This window comes from Aptenodytes forsteri, unplaced genomic scaffold (genome assembly GCF_000699145.1).
Source record: "Aptenodytes forsteri isolate BGI_AS27 unplaced genomic scaffold, ASM69914v1 Scaffold260, whole genome shotgun sequence".
NCBI classification, from domain to species: Eukaryota; Metazoa; Chordata; class Aves; order Sphenisciformes; family Spheniscidae; genus Aptenodytes; species Aptenodytes forsteri.
In genome coordinates this window covers 326,180-344,123 of record NW_008795557.1, presented here as the reverse complement: position 1 = coordinate 344,123, position 17,944 = coordinate 326,180, and the positions used below count along the sequence as shown (strand labels likewise).

At 50.8% G+C, this 17,944-nt stretch overlaps 1 protein-coding gene across 1 annotated transcript in view; it reads right to left on the bottom strand.

Annotated features, from left to right (window-relative positions):
* Positions 1-611: 611 nt before the first annotated feature.
* MAFA (MAF bZIP transcription factor A) overlaps positions 612-17,944 on the bottom strand; it is a 33,044-nt gene continuing 15,711 nt past the window's right edge. The window contains exon 2 of the mRNA XM_009282172.2: positions 612-686. Within this exon, the coding sequence (XP_009280447.1) occupies positions 612-686 (75 nt within the window). The remainder of the gene's footprint in view (positions 687-17,944) is intronic.

Sequence of the window (17,944 nt, the reverse complement as noted above, 5' to 3'; positions counted from 1 at the left end):
AAACACCAGGTCACGCTCTGTGGCCATGACCTCAACCTTCTGGCTCCAAATCACTAAATGCAACCTAATAGCAGCTACTTCTGCCCCTAAGCAGCAGTAACATTAAACATTGGACCCCTGGCTTTCCCACGCGCTGCTGTCTGCCTGCTGTTTCTCCCAACCTTCAAGACATTGCATTTGATGAACGCTCCCAGGAAAAGGGTTCAAGTCCCAGCCTTGCTAATGTTGATTACACTGGAGTCATCTCATCTACCCGCCAGTTGCCTGCTCTGCTGTGAACTTTTTGCAGTTTTAGTTGTACAAGCTCTAGGCTGTGGTCCATAGCCTCTGTGAGCACTGCTGTAAATCAGGTAGCAACAGTGGCCGGTGCTCAGGACAGGTTACGTAGCCCAATCGAGGAAGAGAAGCACCTACCACAGTGCAGGCAAGAGCCCCTACTCCCTCCAGAAAGGCCTGGGCAGCTCAACACTTCAGTGTTGGGGATTTAACATCCCAACAGCACAAACCAGCAGGGTTTCCATTGCATCGCTAATGTTCCTGGTGCATGGGACTATTCTGGCCAAGCTGTCTTTTCTGTCCAAGGGCAGTTGCACAGGTAGGATCCTTATTCCTCATGTTACAATAGCTCCCAACATGATCCCATGGCCAGACTCCACCCAGACACTTAGGGAGCCCCCAAAATTCTTCTGCAAGAGGACAGAGACTGGTGAAGGCAGCATTGCTGCGCCACTCCATGGTCAGGCAACTCTGGGCAAGAAAAGTACTTCACCCAGACAGGGCACTGGTACCCAAACTGAGCCCTCAAGCCTTGAACCTCCCACCCAGGACAACCACAATGACACCAGCAGGTCAACATCTTACCACTGAGCTTGTTGCGTTGTTAAACCTCTGGATTTTGTAGAGGTTTTGTAACAGAAATGTCTAGAAACCTCAATGGGAGGAACAGGAGAAGGGAGTTGTTTATTTACCAGGTTTTAATTTCAAGAAGTATTTTCTACAGTATGATCCTTTTGAAGAAATCTGACTGGCAGCCTAAGGCAATGACCCCCAAGTGGGAGCGAAGCCTTTGCTGGCTGATGGGGGTTCCCCATGGGAAACGGCTCCCATCACCATGGTGGGGGTAGGCTGGGCTGTATACTGCAGTGAATGGCTCAGATGGGTCCAGAAACACCTACACTGGAGTCCTTGGACCCACCTCTGCCAACACAGCCAGATCTGGCAGGCAGCAGGAGAGAGCTGCATGAGCGGATAAACCAGACTGAGCCCGTAGAGTATCCCAAGTACCAGGAGCTCATTTTCTCCCTGAGTACACCCAGAACAAAACCTACCCATCTTTGGAAGAGGTTGGATCCAAATCCATCTATTCTGCTCAATTGCTGATGAATTATCAGGAGGCTGCTTGGCACACTGTCCTTCAGCAAGGTGGGTAAGGATACCCTGTAAGAAGCTCTAAGTCCTGAGCATACCTGAGGTCCCATGGGAGGGGCTGTCCTAAAGTTGGTCCGACCTCCCAACCATAGAACTAGTCTTGAGGCAATCTGGATGCAAGCAACGAAAGTGAGTCTTCTCAACTGTCGGGCAAACGTTGCTCCTCCTTTTTCTCAGCATCACACTGCACACCTCGCTTTACAGACAGAGTGAGGGCCCAGGGTCCCAAATGCTGCATGGGTAACTGGACACCCCCTTGCCTGTCTGTCACCAAGCCCATCAGTTTCAGTTGAGCGTTAACCAAAGACAGACGTATCCTGGTGTGGGCCTCCTGCCTGTCCTACACACTAAGTAGTGCAGCTTGGTAGGACACTCCAAGGAAAGGGTTTTACAAGTGGCTGGGCTTGTTGGAACTCAACAAGTAAAACAGGCTTTCATTTTTCAGGTGCTTAGGGAAAAGAGAGTGGTGCAGAGAGGGGACTTGGACTCCATTGATCTAGAGAGATCTCTAGAGCATCCATCCATAGGTACCAACTCACTCTAGTGGATGGCATGGCTGAATTATGAAATACCCTTTGAGTTAAAGGATGCAGTTGGCCCTGGAAGACAAGCAGAAAAACTTATCTCTGAATAGCACCATCCGTGTCGGAAGCAGCTCCTAAACCAATGACTCTTTTACAACCAGAGGTTGAGCTCCATGCTGAGTCCGTCTCTTCCACCGCAGGTCTTTCTACCCTGGGTGGGAGACGCAGTGCTGAGAAACCTGTGCAGTGAGTCTAGAGGACATTGCCAGCACGTTCATGATAGAAGAGCTGAGGAAAGACCAGGGAAAGCCAGGCCCCATGGGGTGCTCACTGGGGTCTCATTGAGCTCTATCAAACATTGCAAAGAAGCCCCATGGGAGATTTCCATCATCCTCCAGAGCTCACCCATCATCTCCTTCCTGGCAGCCTCCATGCCAAGGTCTGAAACCTGGACCTGCAACATTGCTGACACAAGCGATCTGCATGGCATGTTCCCCCACCAGATCCTCACGGTGTAGGAACCTGATACAGGGCAGTTGCTGACAGCAAGGTGTTGTCATCATCCTCCCGCGACATCTCTGGGACCACTTCTGGCCAGATGGGCCAGAATGTCAGATTGATAGACCCTGTTTGAGACTCAGTAATCAAAAGCCTGTTCACTCTGCTGCATTTTTAAAATGAAAAATGGAGTGCAGAACAATACAAAAATATCTGTCATTCAGATTTCTTTTATTCTGCATCAAAGCAAAGTAGGGGATTTTTTGAGATTTCATTTTTGACACAAAAAATTATGGGGAGCATTTTTCTATTGCAGAGATCTTTTTTCCCCTTTCATAATAATTATTTTCCTTCCTTTCCTCCTCCCTTGCTAGTGGAGAAAAGGGAGGGGGGGTGGTTTTGCTTTTTTTAAGGAGGAAAAGAAGAAAACACAAAGAAACTAAAAGACAGATATAAAGGCAATCTCCAGCAGAAACTGGTCAAAAGAGTTGCTTTTTCTTTTGAGATTTTTGCATAGAAACGCTTCCCTTTCTGCAGCAGACCCCGAACCCTGGAGCATCTCTGGCTGCTGCTGAGACTGTCTCCAAAAGCAGGGGACTGGCTGACATGCTCTGGACTGCACTAGCCCTTTATTTTTGCACAATAATGTGTTTTTCCCACCGAGTAGCAAGTCAGAGGCTTCAGAGTTTAGCAGAGGGCTCCCTGGAGGTCCCACAGGAGAGAGGAGTGCTGTGGCAGAGCAGTTTTCGTCTCCTCCACTGGGGTCTCATGCTCTGTCACTGAAATCACCAGAAGTCACCAGTGACTGTGGGACCTGCAGAGGTTCAATCTCCTGCTGCTCTGTCACCAGCCATGTGTCTCATTACACTTTGTGTCACTTCAGGTAATCAGCCAGGGAGTGTGTCCCTTGGACACCGCAAGTGCAATAGAAGTTTGGCAAAAGTTTTGTAATTATAGGCAATAAATTCCACCCCACCCCCCCGGGGTAGCTGTGGTGATTAGCAAATTTCACCCTTTTTTTTTTTTCTTAAAATGTGTACTTCTATCCCGAGAAATTCAAAGCCAGAATCCAAATCAGTGTGAAACTGCAACTGAGTCATCATGGAGCTGCGGGAACCTGGCTATGTGTTGTCATCTGGTTTTTTACACAGCTTATCTTAGAGCAGACAAAGTCTGCAAGGTCCAACAGACAAAGGCAAAGCTTGACCAACGCATGCTGGAGATGCACAGCAACTTGTTAATGAAGGGGGGGAATTAACCGTGGCAAGAAGGAAGCAGCACTTTCATTACTGTCCCTTCAGCCTTTGAGGATACTGCTGTACAGTATGAGATGTACCATGCTGTACCACGAGATGGTCCTGTCCAGCCAACAGTTACGGCTTCAAGGGAGAGCTCATGGCAAGGGCAGGTGACCAAAAAAACCTGAGTTAGTTAGAGCAGCTTAGTAAGCTATTCACCATCAGCTGAGCCGTGTGTACTTTTCACCTACAACTGTGTGGTTTCACTTAAGCCTTAATCGACATCATTCACACTAAAGCATTTTGGTGGCTGAGATCCCCAAAAACAGGGGGTTACCACAGCCCAACTGATGAAAGAAAGGATGCTAAATTGTAGTAACTCCATCATGTGTCCAAGACCAGCATGTTGCGCTTAATGCAGCGATGACTGCTTTGAGGTATCCTACCAACCTTGTATAGAAGATGTTGGTATCAACGCATCTCGCTCCCAGTGAAACGCATGAGAGTTTAGCACCTATAGCCTAGCAAAGATCTACCCTGCACAACTCTGTGTCCTAACCTCAGGGCTGCCTCTCTGTGCAGGAGCACTCCAGCATGTCCAGATGTTCATCAAAAGTCACCTTTTGACCCTAGGATCGTGGACTGAGACACATAAAAGAAAAAATCACAGACTGTTTGCAGGTGATTTATCAGCTAGAGCAACGGGGCCATATTCATTTCATAAACCCACTCCAGCGAAGCAATTGATCCACTCCATTTACAGGAAATGCTTCAAGGAGAACCAAAGGACTCTTGATAACAGCGACTTCATCATGCCACTTGATGACAGGATGTCCAGGTGTCACGCAGAGGCAGCTGAGTCCACGGGGGCTGATGGTTCCCAAAGCAGAGATGGTTTTGGGAGTGCTGCCTTCAGGCTGCGTGGCCAGTAAGGCTGCAGAGGGGCAAAGCTTAAACCAGTCAGTCCTACGCAACTGGTTATCTGGGGCAACAGGGTGCAAACACTTCTGGGGCTCCATGCTCCGCCATGATCTTGCCTTTGGGGCATTGTGTCAGTTTGGACACATCTTGGACTATCACAAGGAATTGACCTTTCTGCACTGCTGACACTCTGATACTCATCAGGAAGAGAAAGGAGTGATTAGGGAATATTCATGAAGCTTTTTGTTATGGCCCTGCAGTACAAAGGGCCTCAGATTCTCGTTCCCAAATGCACTAACCATTTCAGATAAAGAGCAGTCCTGTGCTGCGCTGCCGGGTTCAGGAGACACGACAGGCCGTGTGAACCTAAGTGGGGAGGACAACACATCTCCCAGTCAGCTTGTGGCACGGAGGGGAAAGAGAATTTGACACTGAGATACTTAAACGACAGCCTTGGAAGAGGATGGATGGATGTGGATGGAAAGGGCCTCAGATTCTCGTTCCCAAATGCACTAACCATTTCAGATAAAGAGCAGTCCTGTGCTGCGCTGCCGGGTTCAGGAGACACGACAGGCCGTGTGAACCTAAGTGGGGAGGACAACACATCTCCCAGTCAGCTTGTGGCACGGAGGGGAAAGAGAATTTGACACTGAGCTTGGAAGAGGATGGATGGATGGATGGATGGATGGATGGATGGATGGATGGATAAATGGACAGACAGAAAGATGGATGAACAGTCAGATGGAAAGATAAGTGGATTTTATATTTTGCAAAGTCTTAATGGCATGAATAGTTCCACTTAGGCTCGTAGATCCCACCAGACAATGCATAGCCCATTAAAAGGGGTCATGTTCCACGTCCTTCATGCATGCGAAGTGATGACCAGGTCATCTGGCAGGTTGCAAACTGCCCCTACATTTGCCTAGCAGCTCCCGTGCCCACCAATCAGCCCTAGTGAGCACTGCCACTGCCCCTAGTCCCCAGAGTTAAGGTTATGCCTGAGATGCACTCAGGTATTAAATATGATGTGACAGCTGCCAGCCAGCAGCATCCCACCTTGAGCAAAGGACCGTTTGGAGCTGCATGATTTCCAAAACTCGCTGCTCCCTGCAGAGAGTGGCTGCACTGCACTGTAGCTGGATGCAAGCTCGGCCTGGAAGCGCTCAAGGGTGTGGAGATCTTCTGCAAATCTAGCCCCAGATCCAGGCGTGGGGCTGGAGTGAGCACCTGGCATCACACACCTAAATATGAGTGGGGAGGGTCCACATCACCTCTCTAAGGATACGTGTGGAGCAGGAGAACATCTCTGTGAGTCACACCAGCTTCTCTTGGAGTCATTAGGGAGAAGCAGGCATTTTCAGGTGTGATTCATCCGGTTTTATGTAGACATCAAAGTTCAGATGAGATGAATTGCCCCTCCAGCAGGGCCTATTTTTCTCCCTGGCAGCAGAGGCAGCCACAATGAGCACAGCTTTTGGAGGGATGAGTCCCTCCTGGCATCTTTTTTTTTTTGCAAGAATCAAGTAGCACATGCACTTCCTCACTGAACACACCCATCACTTTCAAAATCCCTCATGAGAAGAAGCCATCAAACTTCACTGTCACCCCTGTTTGCACACAGGTTTCCTCTGCCCTCTGGAAAGCTCAGCTCCAGAGGAGGACCTGCCCAGGAGAGGGGCTTTGCCACCTCCCCTCTCTCCCACTGGGTGTTCATGTGGGGAAGAAAAGTGTCCCAGCTCCAGGGCAGAGGGATTACAGTTCAAATCTATGCTGGTACCTGACATTTACTGAAGCACCTACATCCCTTCCTGGATTTGAATCAAAATTGCTGTCTTGAGGGGAGGCAAGGAACCTGCAGCAGAGGCAGCACTTGAACTCCTATCATCTCCTGGATTCCCAAGCCGACAGCATCACCAAAAGCCCACCTCTCTCCTCCCCAGGCACCTGCCACTCTGGGAGCAGTGCTCACCCCAACAGGAGGCAGGAGATAACGCTCTCCAAATTATTCACAATGCAGCCCATGGCAGGAGCTGGGGAAGGGAGGTGGGAGGGAGAGAGGGAAGGAGAGAGAGAAGAAAAAAACACATACGACAAGCTTGTCAGTTGACTTCTTAAGCAAAAGCCAGCAAACCGTGCAGTCAGGCACCGAGTCGGGTTTCTCCCAATTAAATTTAACAAGTGACGCCCCTGAATCTTTCATGAGCGTTCAGAAATTTTAGCCCATCTGTCTTAATGTGCATACACAAGTCTCGCTCCTGCTCACGTTTTTAAATGCCACGATACTCCAGTGATCAAGCCCTGCCTTTTTGTACTGCACCAGCAGCCCCTGGGGGACTTCAAACCCCTCTACACCCGGTGGTGAGGGGCCGAGGGTGGCCCCACAGCTGGGTTGGAGGTGGCCAAAAGGGGTTTCATCTGGGCCATCTGCTCGGCACGGCTTGCCGACACTGCCACGACTCCCTCGGGAGAGGCATCGCTGCCTCCGTCGCCGCTGCATCCCCCCCTTCCTCCCGCATGATCGATTGTCACTTTAATTATCTGTCGGCCCCGCGATGTGCCGGCAGGTTCCCCAACCTGAGTCAGGCTTCAGAGTGGCTCCCGGGTCTCGGCGTGTTTGTGTGCCGCCTGCGCGCAGCATCGACTGCTTTCAATTAAAGCTCGGAGGTAACCTGAAAGAGGCTCGCTGGCTGCTTGTGAGGGTGAGCACCAAGACAGGCAGAGGAGGGGAGGGTGAGGAGCGGAGGGAGGAGGATGCCACCAGGTTAACCGTGGAGGGTTGCAAGGCTGCAAATGCCGGGGTGGGATGGTGGAAGCCAGGGGGACCTTGCCCAGTGGGCTGGGAAGAAACACCAGCATCCCAAAGATGCTTGATATAAGATGTCTTTGTAGGGGAGGAAGATCACATGTTGTCCCTCCCACGGGCTGCCCCATCCTGCTGCTTCATCAGCAACATGATGCCAATGGCACAAGGCTAGCAGATATGGCCCAAGACCTCCTTGATCCCGGGATCAAGAGATTTTGAGACATGGGGAGTCCTCTGCGTTTGCAACCGCTTGGTCCTGGCCTCACCTAACTCCATTGCATGTAACAGGTCTGCACAGTGATGGGGAGGGGTGAATGCAATACCAGCAAGTGATGGGAGCAGGACCCAAAGTAGGCAGGTGGAAGATGGCTCTAGGGCTTTGGGACCACAAACAGCTTGTGTCTGCAGCCTCCTGCAGCTTTGGAGGCTGAAGGTGCAGCGAGAGCAAGGAGAGGTTCGAGTATGGCCATGACGATGAGCTCAGATGGAGAAGTCAGCACAAGGGTCTGGGGGAGTTAGCAGGGTGGTCGTGACCCCGTCTTGGTGGCACGATGGGTTACGCAGGCACCTGGCTCACCCACCCAGGCCCATCGGAGCTAGGTGCCAAGCATTGCAGAAAACCCACACCTTTCAAGGCCCATCTCTGCCCTTCCTGCCCTCATATCCTCTTCCTAGGAGGTTCTTCAGCTGCTTCAGCAGCAAACTGCACTGAAATAAATTCAGCTAATTTTACTCCATTTTGACCTGGGAACAATAAATCCTCATGGGTCTGAGTGTCCTCATGGGTCTGAGTGATGCATTGGTTGCCCTGTGTTGGATTCATGTCTTCTCCAGGACACGAGCAGCCTCTGGAATCCTCAGGACTACTGTTCAAAGGTCTTCAGGAGTGCTTTGGTCGGTTATTGCTCTCCTTGTCACGTTTGGTGTGATAGCACCTGGCCATCCCAGTGGAGTTCAGGCCCTCACCACGCTCTGTGCAGCATATGGACAGAAAAGGACAGGTCCTCACCACCAGCAGCCAGCTTTCTAAACATTTTACAATTTAAATTGGATTACACACGTTCACGGTCTAAACACACCTTGGTTATTTCTGGAGTGCGGGGATTTTTCCAAGCTGTAATGACTTGGTGCTCCAATAGCGAAGCTTTTGCTGCTTTGGCTGGTTATGTTCAGCACAGGAGCTGCTGGACGAGGGGGGACGGTTTCTACGTCTAAGCAAAGCAATGCTCATGTGAACGTGGGTCATTTCATCAGGGGAGCCAAGGTGGAAGGAGGTGTCACGGGAACAGCTTTCACGTCAGTGGAGAGATCCCTGCCAGTTCTGATGGTCTCTGGATCTGACTAGCAATAAATTCCTTCCCAGACTGAGCAGAGCCAGACATAGGCTGGCTACTGAATTATCTCCAATGTAGGGCAAAACCCGCCATTGCATGGTGAGCCCATGCGCAGAGCTGTTGCACCGACAACCCTGTCCCCATTCCTCTGGCTTTGCACAGCTCTCCAAGCCCTCTGGCAGACACAGCACCCGCCATAGGCCCAAGGGTGTATCACCTGGCACCTCACAGTTTCTTTCCTTCCCCTCTTGCAGAGAGCTCATCTCTCCTGGTTGGCCAGGGAAGCCACAGTCCTCATCCCAATCTGCCCCCTAACTCCCAACCCACCAAGCTGCTGGATCAAACCATCCCCAGCCTGCTCCAGTCCCCGCGCTCAGCCCTGCACTTTGACAAATGCTCTGCAGCCTGATCCCTTAGTGGCATGGGTTGTCCATTTGGAAGCAAATACATAAATGCCTCTGCTGTCCCACAGGGAAAGGGACGGTGCTGGCTTTCAGCTCATGCACAGCTTGGGAAAGTTGGTGCCAGCCTTGGGATGATGCAGACTCACAGGCATGGAGAAATGAAATTGCCTGATGTGTTTCAGCGGGGGAATTTCTAAGTGAGGACGATCCTCCTTGGACACCATTTCTCTTTGTTTGCATTTTACCCAATCACTCGGCTGTCGTTGCTGCCTCTCGTCCTACCCTGGGGGCTGGCAGGAACCAAAGGCCCAGCAATGTCCCTTGCAGGTGGGCACCGATGCTGCAGGGACCTCAGTAGGCAGACAGATGGGTAGACAGATGGAAGAAGGGTCTCTTTTACCTGGAGGGCAGAGGTCCTTCGGGAAAAGGGGGATACTTAGGCTTCTCTAACTAGAGGCAAAAGGTAGAAATTTCACAGATTTTCATACACTGGCAGGGAGACATGTTGGGCTCTGCTGCTGGTCCCAGAGGACCACCATGAAAACCCTGCGACAGCAGGCGTTTCCATCCCAGCCACCTCGGGGGGACAATCCTGCTGGCCCTCCTGGGGATGGAGCACATGATCTAATGGGTCTTTAACATTTTCCAGCTTTCAGCTTCTCCCCCTCAAAGCTGAGCTTGCATTCAGAGACCAGGCTCTGGCTCCAAGTCCCATCCCAAGCCAGCAGCAGTTGGGGCTCCTTTCTCCTGACTGATGGAGAAGGCAAAATCCAGCCTTTGAGTGAGGAGGGGGAATGAGAAATTTCCCCAAGCTCAACTTGTTTCATAATGTCCCATGGAGTTTCTTGCAACTTCCTTTGTGCTGCCTGTTGCCGCCAGCAGTTGCTGCACTAAATGCTCCCCAAGCCTGTGTGGACGCAGCCGGTTCTGAGGATAGAGCCTGATTCAAAGCAATCATCATTCTTGGAGCCCCTTGTGGGGACAAGCAAGGTCCCCCTTTTGCTGTGCCGGGTTGAGAAACCAGCTCTGGCTGCACTGGAGCTAATGCTTATGGGTTTGCCCCAGAGTTTTGATTTGCTCACCTTTTCAGCCCTGGTCGCAGCCCCTCTCAGCCCTACATAGCCTGTATGACTGAGAAGCAGCTATTCCAGTTCCGGATCATTGGGTTTTACCCTGCAGTTTGCGATATCATGATTAACTGGCTGCAAAGGGAGCTCAGCTCACGGAAGGACTGCTTTCTCCTTGCCTTGCTCCATCCTTAAGGCTCCACTGCTGGCCAGGGCTGGAAGTGGGATCCTGGGCTAAACGGGGCAATACAGCTGTTTCTCCATTATGAGTTGCCATCTTTCTAGTGATAATATTGCAGGGACGGCAGTCTGAGCGTATGCAATCTGCAAGGTTCCAAAGAAGAGGTGATCTCTTTTAGGTCAGCTGAGAAATGTAGACAAGCTCTCCAAAACGCCAGCCCTGCAAGTGGCTGGGAGCGCAGCAAAGAGCATCAAGGCAATCCAGGGTAAGGGCATGGGCTCTTCAAGACCAGACAGCTCTTTAACCTGAAGATGCTGCTTACTTTCTATCCCTGATGGAAAGAAATCTATTCCCCCAATCCGTTTACACTGTCCCCCCTCCAGCTCTCTGCAAGAACTTGTGGTGAGCCTCATCAGGGAACTGATCAGGGTTAAAATGACCCAGAGGGAAAAAAAGCCAAGGGATTTTTCAGCCAGAAATACACAGAGGACTTTGTTCACCCTTTTGAAGCAGCATGGCCTCCTCTGGGAAGTGCCAGAGGTCTTGGACAACAACCATCAAGGAGTAAAAAATCCCTTTTGATGTGCCTAGTGGTTACCCTCACTGGCACCCCTTGGATCCACAGCAACAGTTTCCTTACCTATGTCTTGTAAGAGACCTTATGCAGAAGTCTGATTCACATTCCTCTAAAACGGTCCCTCGGGCCCTCTCTAGTGAGCTGACCTCCGGCCTTTGCTATGCGAAGAGCTTCTCCAGAGAAGTCTCAGGCCTATCACTGCAGAGCTAAGCTTCAGAGAAACCCTCCCTGGTCAGCATTCAGCCTGGACATAAGTGAAGGGAAGGAGATAATTATATGCTTGGTAGTTGGACAACAGGTCAGAGGCAAGAGGTCAGAAATACAGAGCAACATAGAGAGAAAAACAAAACAAGCAACTCATAATGTGAAAAGAACTAGTGACAAAGAGGTTTTAAGGACAGTCTGAAGGCAGGAAGAAGAGGCTGGGACATTGTAGCAGGCATCCCATCAGCCTGCTGCATGCCTGGAGAGGTGGGAACTAAGGTGGCTCCTTGTCTGAAGCATCCTTCTTGCACTCTCCTGTACACCCAGGATGCCTGTTTGGAGCCAGCACCATTGGTCCAGCCATGCTTTGCTGCCCTCAGGGCTGGCACACATCTCTGCCTTACCAAAAGCATTGGAACTTAGAATCATAGAATCATTAAGGTTGGAAAAGACCTCTAAGATCATCGAGTCCAACTGTTGACCCAACACCACCATGCCCACTAAACCATGTCCCTAAGCGCCTCATCTACACGTCTTTTAAATACCTCCAGGGATGGTGACTCCACCACCTCCCTGAGCAGCCTGTTCCAATGTTTAACCACGCTTTCAGTAAAGACATTTTTCCTCATGTCCAATCTAAACCTCCCCTGGCGCCACTTGAGGCCATTTCCTCTCGTCCTAACTTGTCTTAGGGCACTTCCTAAGTCAGACCCAGGGACTCCGGGAATGGGGCAGGGAAGACCCTTTCCACTATTCAGAAAGTTCAGAAGTTAGATTTTTAGTGCATCGACCCAGGGACAGGCTCTGGGCAGGTCCCAAGGACAGCTGCATGGACACAAGGTGGTAGCATGGCCCCAGGGCACAGGCAGAACATCTTTGGTTGACTTCTCCACCTGGGAACATGATTCATCCAGCTGTAGGTGTCCTGGGAAGGTGTTTCAATGCCCCCAGAGTGATCCAGCTCATGGGAACCGATGGCAGAGAAGGAGCCAAGAGTATCCCAGTTCCTGAAGGCAGCTTTGCAATGGAGAGGAGCCAGTCAAATAGCTGGCTGCCACTCAAAGGGGCAGTCCCCCTACGCTTTACCCAAACCTACCCATATGGCCTGGTACTAGAGCTCATCCAGCCCCACTGAAGGAGCTAAACCAGCATAAAAACATCTTTCAACAAAAGTGATGCACTCTATGTTGAGAAGTATCCCTGGACCAGCTCTCCTGGTCCAAGGGACAGGGCAGGACCACATAGCTAGGACAGAAGGGATGGAAGATGGCTGCTTTTAGACACTATCATCACAATTTAGCTGGAGCATGAAACCCCACACTCACCGACATGCCCTCATGATGTGCTGGGGCAGGTCATGAACACCAGCCCCTGTTGGCAACCTCAGCAGAGAGGCCAAGAGAGGAGGAGAAAGCAAACGATGCCCTAACTGCTGGAGATGTTTCCTCCACGTGAACAGCACAAGGGCTCCAGGGACTTGTCCAGCACGTCGGTCTCCTTGGCACTCAAATGACCTCAGCTCCCACTTGACTGTCGCTACAAACCCACTGCTGGCCTGAAAGAAAATAATAAAGAATTAATCAAGACAAAGCTCTCACCAGTGTTAATGCTTCACAGCTCCTTAGCCACTGTACTGGAGCATTTCAAATGCCTGGTAGTTTGCTTTGCTTTATGAAATAATCAGGATGGAGAGGCAGCCAGTGTGGTCATCTCAGCCCTGGGCGCTGCTTCCACCGTCATGCCTTTGTATGCGCTCCGAAAATGGGCACGGAGGAAATGGCCTGCAAAGGGCTTCCGAAGACTTCACTCCTTCATTTCATCAGCAAAGGGATCGTGCTGGTCTTCTTCCTTCCCACACCAACGTCTTCTCTTTCTCTTCCTCTCACCCCAGGGGAAGTCCGTGTCTCCCCTGCCATTTAACCTCACACAGCCCCAGTCTTCTCCAGCACAGACCTCAATGTCACTAACTGCTTTGGTGACATCCTCTAGGAGACAGTCCCAAGCTCTGAAGGATGACATGTGGCTGACGGCCCTGCAAACCTACTTTGGGGGCCACAGCATTTCCATAGCATCACTCTACCCACAGCAGCCGTCACAGGGCAATATTACTGCAAACAGACCCCACACATCACTAGCCTTGGTGAAGTACCAAACCTCTGTAGCCCTCTCAGGACCATAAGGCTGCACAGGACAACTTTGAAGTCACGGCTGGCCCACCACACCTACAGCAATGATCAGCCACCCACTGTCTTAGGTATTCATGGACCTTGTTATTGTTGTATTGGAACATCTCAAGGCCCACCTCGACCCAGAGGAAGAGTGACACGGATGGCAATTTGGTTAATTCAACAGGCAGCACGCTCCAGTGCTCAAAGGACTTGAGAGCCAAAGGGCTGGTTTAGAGCAATGAACAAGCTGAGCTGAGCAGGGAATAATTTTCCTGCCCTGCAAAACTGCTTGGCCCTCAGCTCTGAGGTCCTGAGGTACAATATCTGCAGGTCATTGAAACATGGGCTGCAGAGATCATGTTATGTCCACCAAAGCTGGATAGGACTGACAACCAGGGCTCAGCAAAAGGCATTAGCATCTCCCCTAAATTTAGATGTCTCCGTTGTACGTGTCTCCATCTGAGCTGTGTACCCATGGCTTCATTCATAGTCCAGAGAGAAAAGCCAGCATTTTTATGGTGCATTCATCCAAACAAACGTAAGCATTTACTTTAGGTTGAATGAACCTCCGGTGACTCTCTCCAGTGATGATAGAGTGACCCAGGCTGCCTGGCCCAAGGGGAGACGCTCTTGTTTCATCGGATGAAACCTGCGGTACCTGACCGCCAACCAGGCAGCATCGTCTGAGTGTAACGCAGCCCCCCGACAAGCCTGGGTCTCCTTCAGCTCTGCAAGCAGGAAAGAAAGGAGGAAATTTATGTTGAGGCTTAACTGCTCTTGATTTTCTTCACCTCAAGCAGGTTTCTTCTTATTCCACTGACGGCACAGTCAATTTTTTTTTACCTCCATCACTGGCTTATCTCTCACAGCGGCAGGCACATATGGCTTAGCCTCTGCCAAACTGCCCAGGAATAGCAAGTCTTGCACACCAGACAGTCACAAACAAATGAGAGGTAGCCCATGGCCTCATGGGCGTGATTGCACACACAAGGGAGGAAGGACGGGATGTGTCCTTCACCCCTGCCATCTCCCGTAACTCTCCAACCACGGCACTAGGCAGCGGTTTGCACACATTGCAACTGGATCTCCAGCAAATCCATCTCCAGCATCTCCATCCTAATCCTCCTGCCAGGAAAGCAAAATTGCCTTGGAAGAGTGAGAAATTTGGGATCTGTGAGCTCCTCACTTTGATTTCTCTGTGGCTTGTTTGCCGCTGCAAAGTCAGCCTCCACACACGCATTGCCAGCAGTGAGACAGAAGCTCTGAAGACCTCTGCGAAGGCTGATGCAGACAGATTGTTTTCAAGTCTTGCTCACTCTCCATAGGAGACACCGCCTCTTGCACTGGCTTCCTGAAATCACCTGCGTTAAGATGCGTCCCTGGTACCATAAGCAGCTTCCAGCGGATTTTAATGGAGCACACAGACTCGGGCGCTTTCATTTCTGAATTCCTCACTCAGGGTGGCTCTTGAGAGCCGTGACAGCATTTCATTTAGGCAAGGATGGGGGAGGCTGAGAAGCGGGAAAGAAGGGGGCTTGGAAGCCACACAAAGAGCACTGTTAATTGTTTCATGGAGGAAGGAGGAAGAAAAGATGCAATGGACACAACAGGAATGAAACTGCAGTGAGCACATCCCAAAAACCAGCCCTGGAAACCAAACGGTCAAGAGGCACCGAGAGCTGGATCCTTGCTCTGGGACACTGAGCACCCTCCGTCTCAGCCCTGCTGACACAGCATTAGAAGAGACCTTGGGGTGTAAGACAAAGGTGCTTTGGACCATGCAGGACTGGACCTCCCCTCCGCACTACTGGGCTTTGCCACTCTCCAAGCCACTGTTCAGGGCTTGCCCAGGAGCTGGGGCAAGATGCAAACTGCAATAGAAACGGGGCTAGAATGCAGCATGGATGTTGCTGACAAGCTTATTTTAAACCCCAGCTCACCCTTCATCTGCCCAAGACCTCCCTATGCTTCCCCTGGACCCATCACCATAACGGGAAGAGTTATCGGAGACTTGCTGGAGCATGGCCACCTCCTCCTGCAGGCTTAGAGAGCTGCCCATGCAAGGTCTAGTAAATTAGACCACGCCAGGGACTATTCCTGGGTACCAGGACTAAAAGGCGCATTGGACGAGGCCACCCCACGCTGCAGCTAAATTTGGCTGGTTGGACACAAGCCCTGCCATGCCAGCCATCATCAGGTGGTTGGACACAAGCCCTGCCATGCCAGCCTTCATCAGGACCAGAGGTCTGTGGCCCTGTTGAGCTTAGCAGCAGAGATGTAGCCAAAAGCCCAGCCTCCTGGGGAAGTTTTAGGTGCCTTTAGGAGCGACGTGGCTCCTTTTTGAGGAGGAGATGGGTTTAACCACCGTACTGCCTCTCACTCTGGCACATCGGTGCAGAGCAAGATGTTGAACCCATGTCCCGTGCTGCCAGCCCTTGCTCCCACACCGCCAGGAAAGGTCACCCGGACTGCAAACCCAGTGCAATCAAACCAAATCAAAACATGACCGGGAAAGAGAGCAGGAGAGGAGCAGCCGCAAGTCGGTGCTAAATGCTCAGTGTGATGTAAAATCGGCCTCGGCTGCGTATGCAAAACTCGCCCCATGGAAATGATGCGCATTAGGAAACCAGAGCTGCCCCTGGATACCGCACATGTTACGGGGAGATGATTTACATCAAGTCCTTTCTAGAGGAAACTGCCAGCCTTGACAGGCAACAGATTTGACCTCCCTTGACAATTGCCCCAATTTGCTCAGCTCTTTGCTTTATGGATCCTGGCCAGGTTTTGTTTTGGTTGCTTAAATATTTCTTCTTTGTGGGTTTTGGTTGGTGTTTTTTTTTTTTTAAAGTGAATTTAGCACCGTTAGAAGATGCCTGACTGACAACCGTGGCGACCAGGGACTCTTTAACCACACGATGCATGTGTCACCATGAGGTGCAGAGGAGTCTTCTGCGTAAACAGTGGCTGCTTTTAAAACCATCAGCAAATATTCAGTCATGAGAACTGTCCCTGCACCTCTGCTTGCTTCACGACCTGGGCTAGAGAAGCCTCAAAATTTGATATCTTATCTGTGGTGGTTAAAGAGGCCTTGGGATTCATCTTGTATCATTTTATCCCCATTTGCTTATCCCATCGGTAATTCTGCCTTGTTCCACACATTTGGGGATTTTTTTTAATTTCCTGGAAGCATCAGTGGTTAACTGGGGACCATGCAAAAGGGAAAGAGGACGTCGAGGAGCGCGGAGCAAGGGCCAGCAATTTGTGTTCGCACAGCTAACAAACAGCTCTGTGTTGGTTTTAGTCAACACCTATTTAACTCAAACTCTCCACTCACCATCAGAAGGAAAAAAAAAAAAAAAATCTGTTTAAACTGCAACTTCTTGATGCAGCGCTTAGGAGCTGATCCAGTTTTCTGCATCCTCTAATGAATTTTTCGGAAAAGATCAAAAAGGTTGAGATTGAGTACTCCTGATAGCCTCGGGTGACAAACAAGTAGGGAGAGAAGCACACACCTCCCCAGATACTGGAAGAACAGTCAGCCTGTCTTTACCCATGATGAATTTTTTTTTTGCTTTTGTAAAGTCACCTTCATATCTTCATGGTGCTACTTCTCCTTAGCAACCCCTCCCTTTAGGGAGTGGTGGCAAACCTCCAGGGCAAGTGCTTTCCTCCGCGAGCTGGAGGAGATGCTGGGACTGTGGGAGAAGAGCAGCTCGGCAGGGACGGGCAGTGGACGTGGCGGCCGACAGCCCCACCAGGCTGATGTTAACGTGGCTACGTGAACCCAGCTTACTCTTGTCCATCCACAGGTGAACTTGCATGCTGTAGGATCCTGATGCGCTCTCTCTGTGCTGGACACGATTTCTCACCCCTATATCAGACCCATGGGCCAGCCAGACCAGGCAACACCAATGCAACATCCAGGAGCCAGAGAGGGTGCTCCTACATGGGCTCTGCCAAAAACAACTGCTCTGTGCAGCTGGGACAGCCCTCAGCGTGATGCATGGGCTCCTGCACCCCAAAAAGGACTAAGGGACATGGTGGAGGTGTCCAGACTCTCCCTATGAAGGTCTGTGAAGGAAGCGCAGGAACAGGAGAGCACAGCCAGTAACCCCGATGAGCAAACCCAAGCTGCCATGCAGAAATCGAGATCTTGTGCTCAGCTGAGAGGAACAAACGGGTCGCCGTCTCCTCTTCCCTACCAGCGTGAGAATGAAGCCAGGAAATAGCGAAACACCTTGTTCTCCCATAACAGCACTCAGGAGGGGTGCAGCTGGGAGAAGGAGAGCCTCCCAGTGCTGCCCAGGCCACCTCTGAGCATGCATGGGGCATGGTACAGCCCCTTCATGGAGGGTCTGGCATGGAAGAGCCTTTCAGCCTCTGCCCTGCACTGAAAAGGTCACATACGGCCCTTTTCTAGGACTCGCCATCGAGGAAACAAGACTCTGTATTTTCTTTCCCTTGCTTTTTTTTTAATATTCTATAGTCCATTTTCACTTGATCTAGCTGGAAAATAATGTAGATCTCTTTTCTAGCCCTTCATCTCCGATATCTGATAACACAGTGCACCCTATCACCCCCCCCCCCACCCTAATAT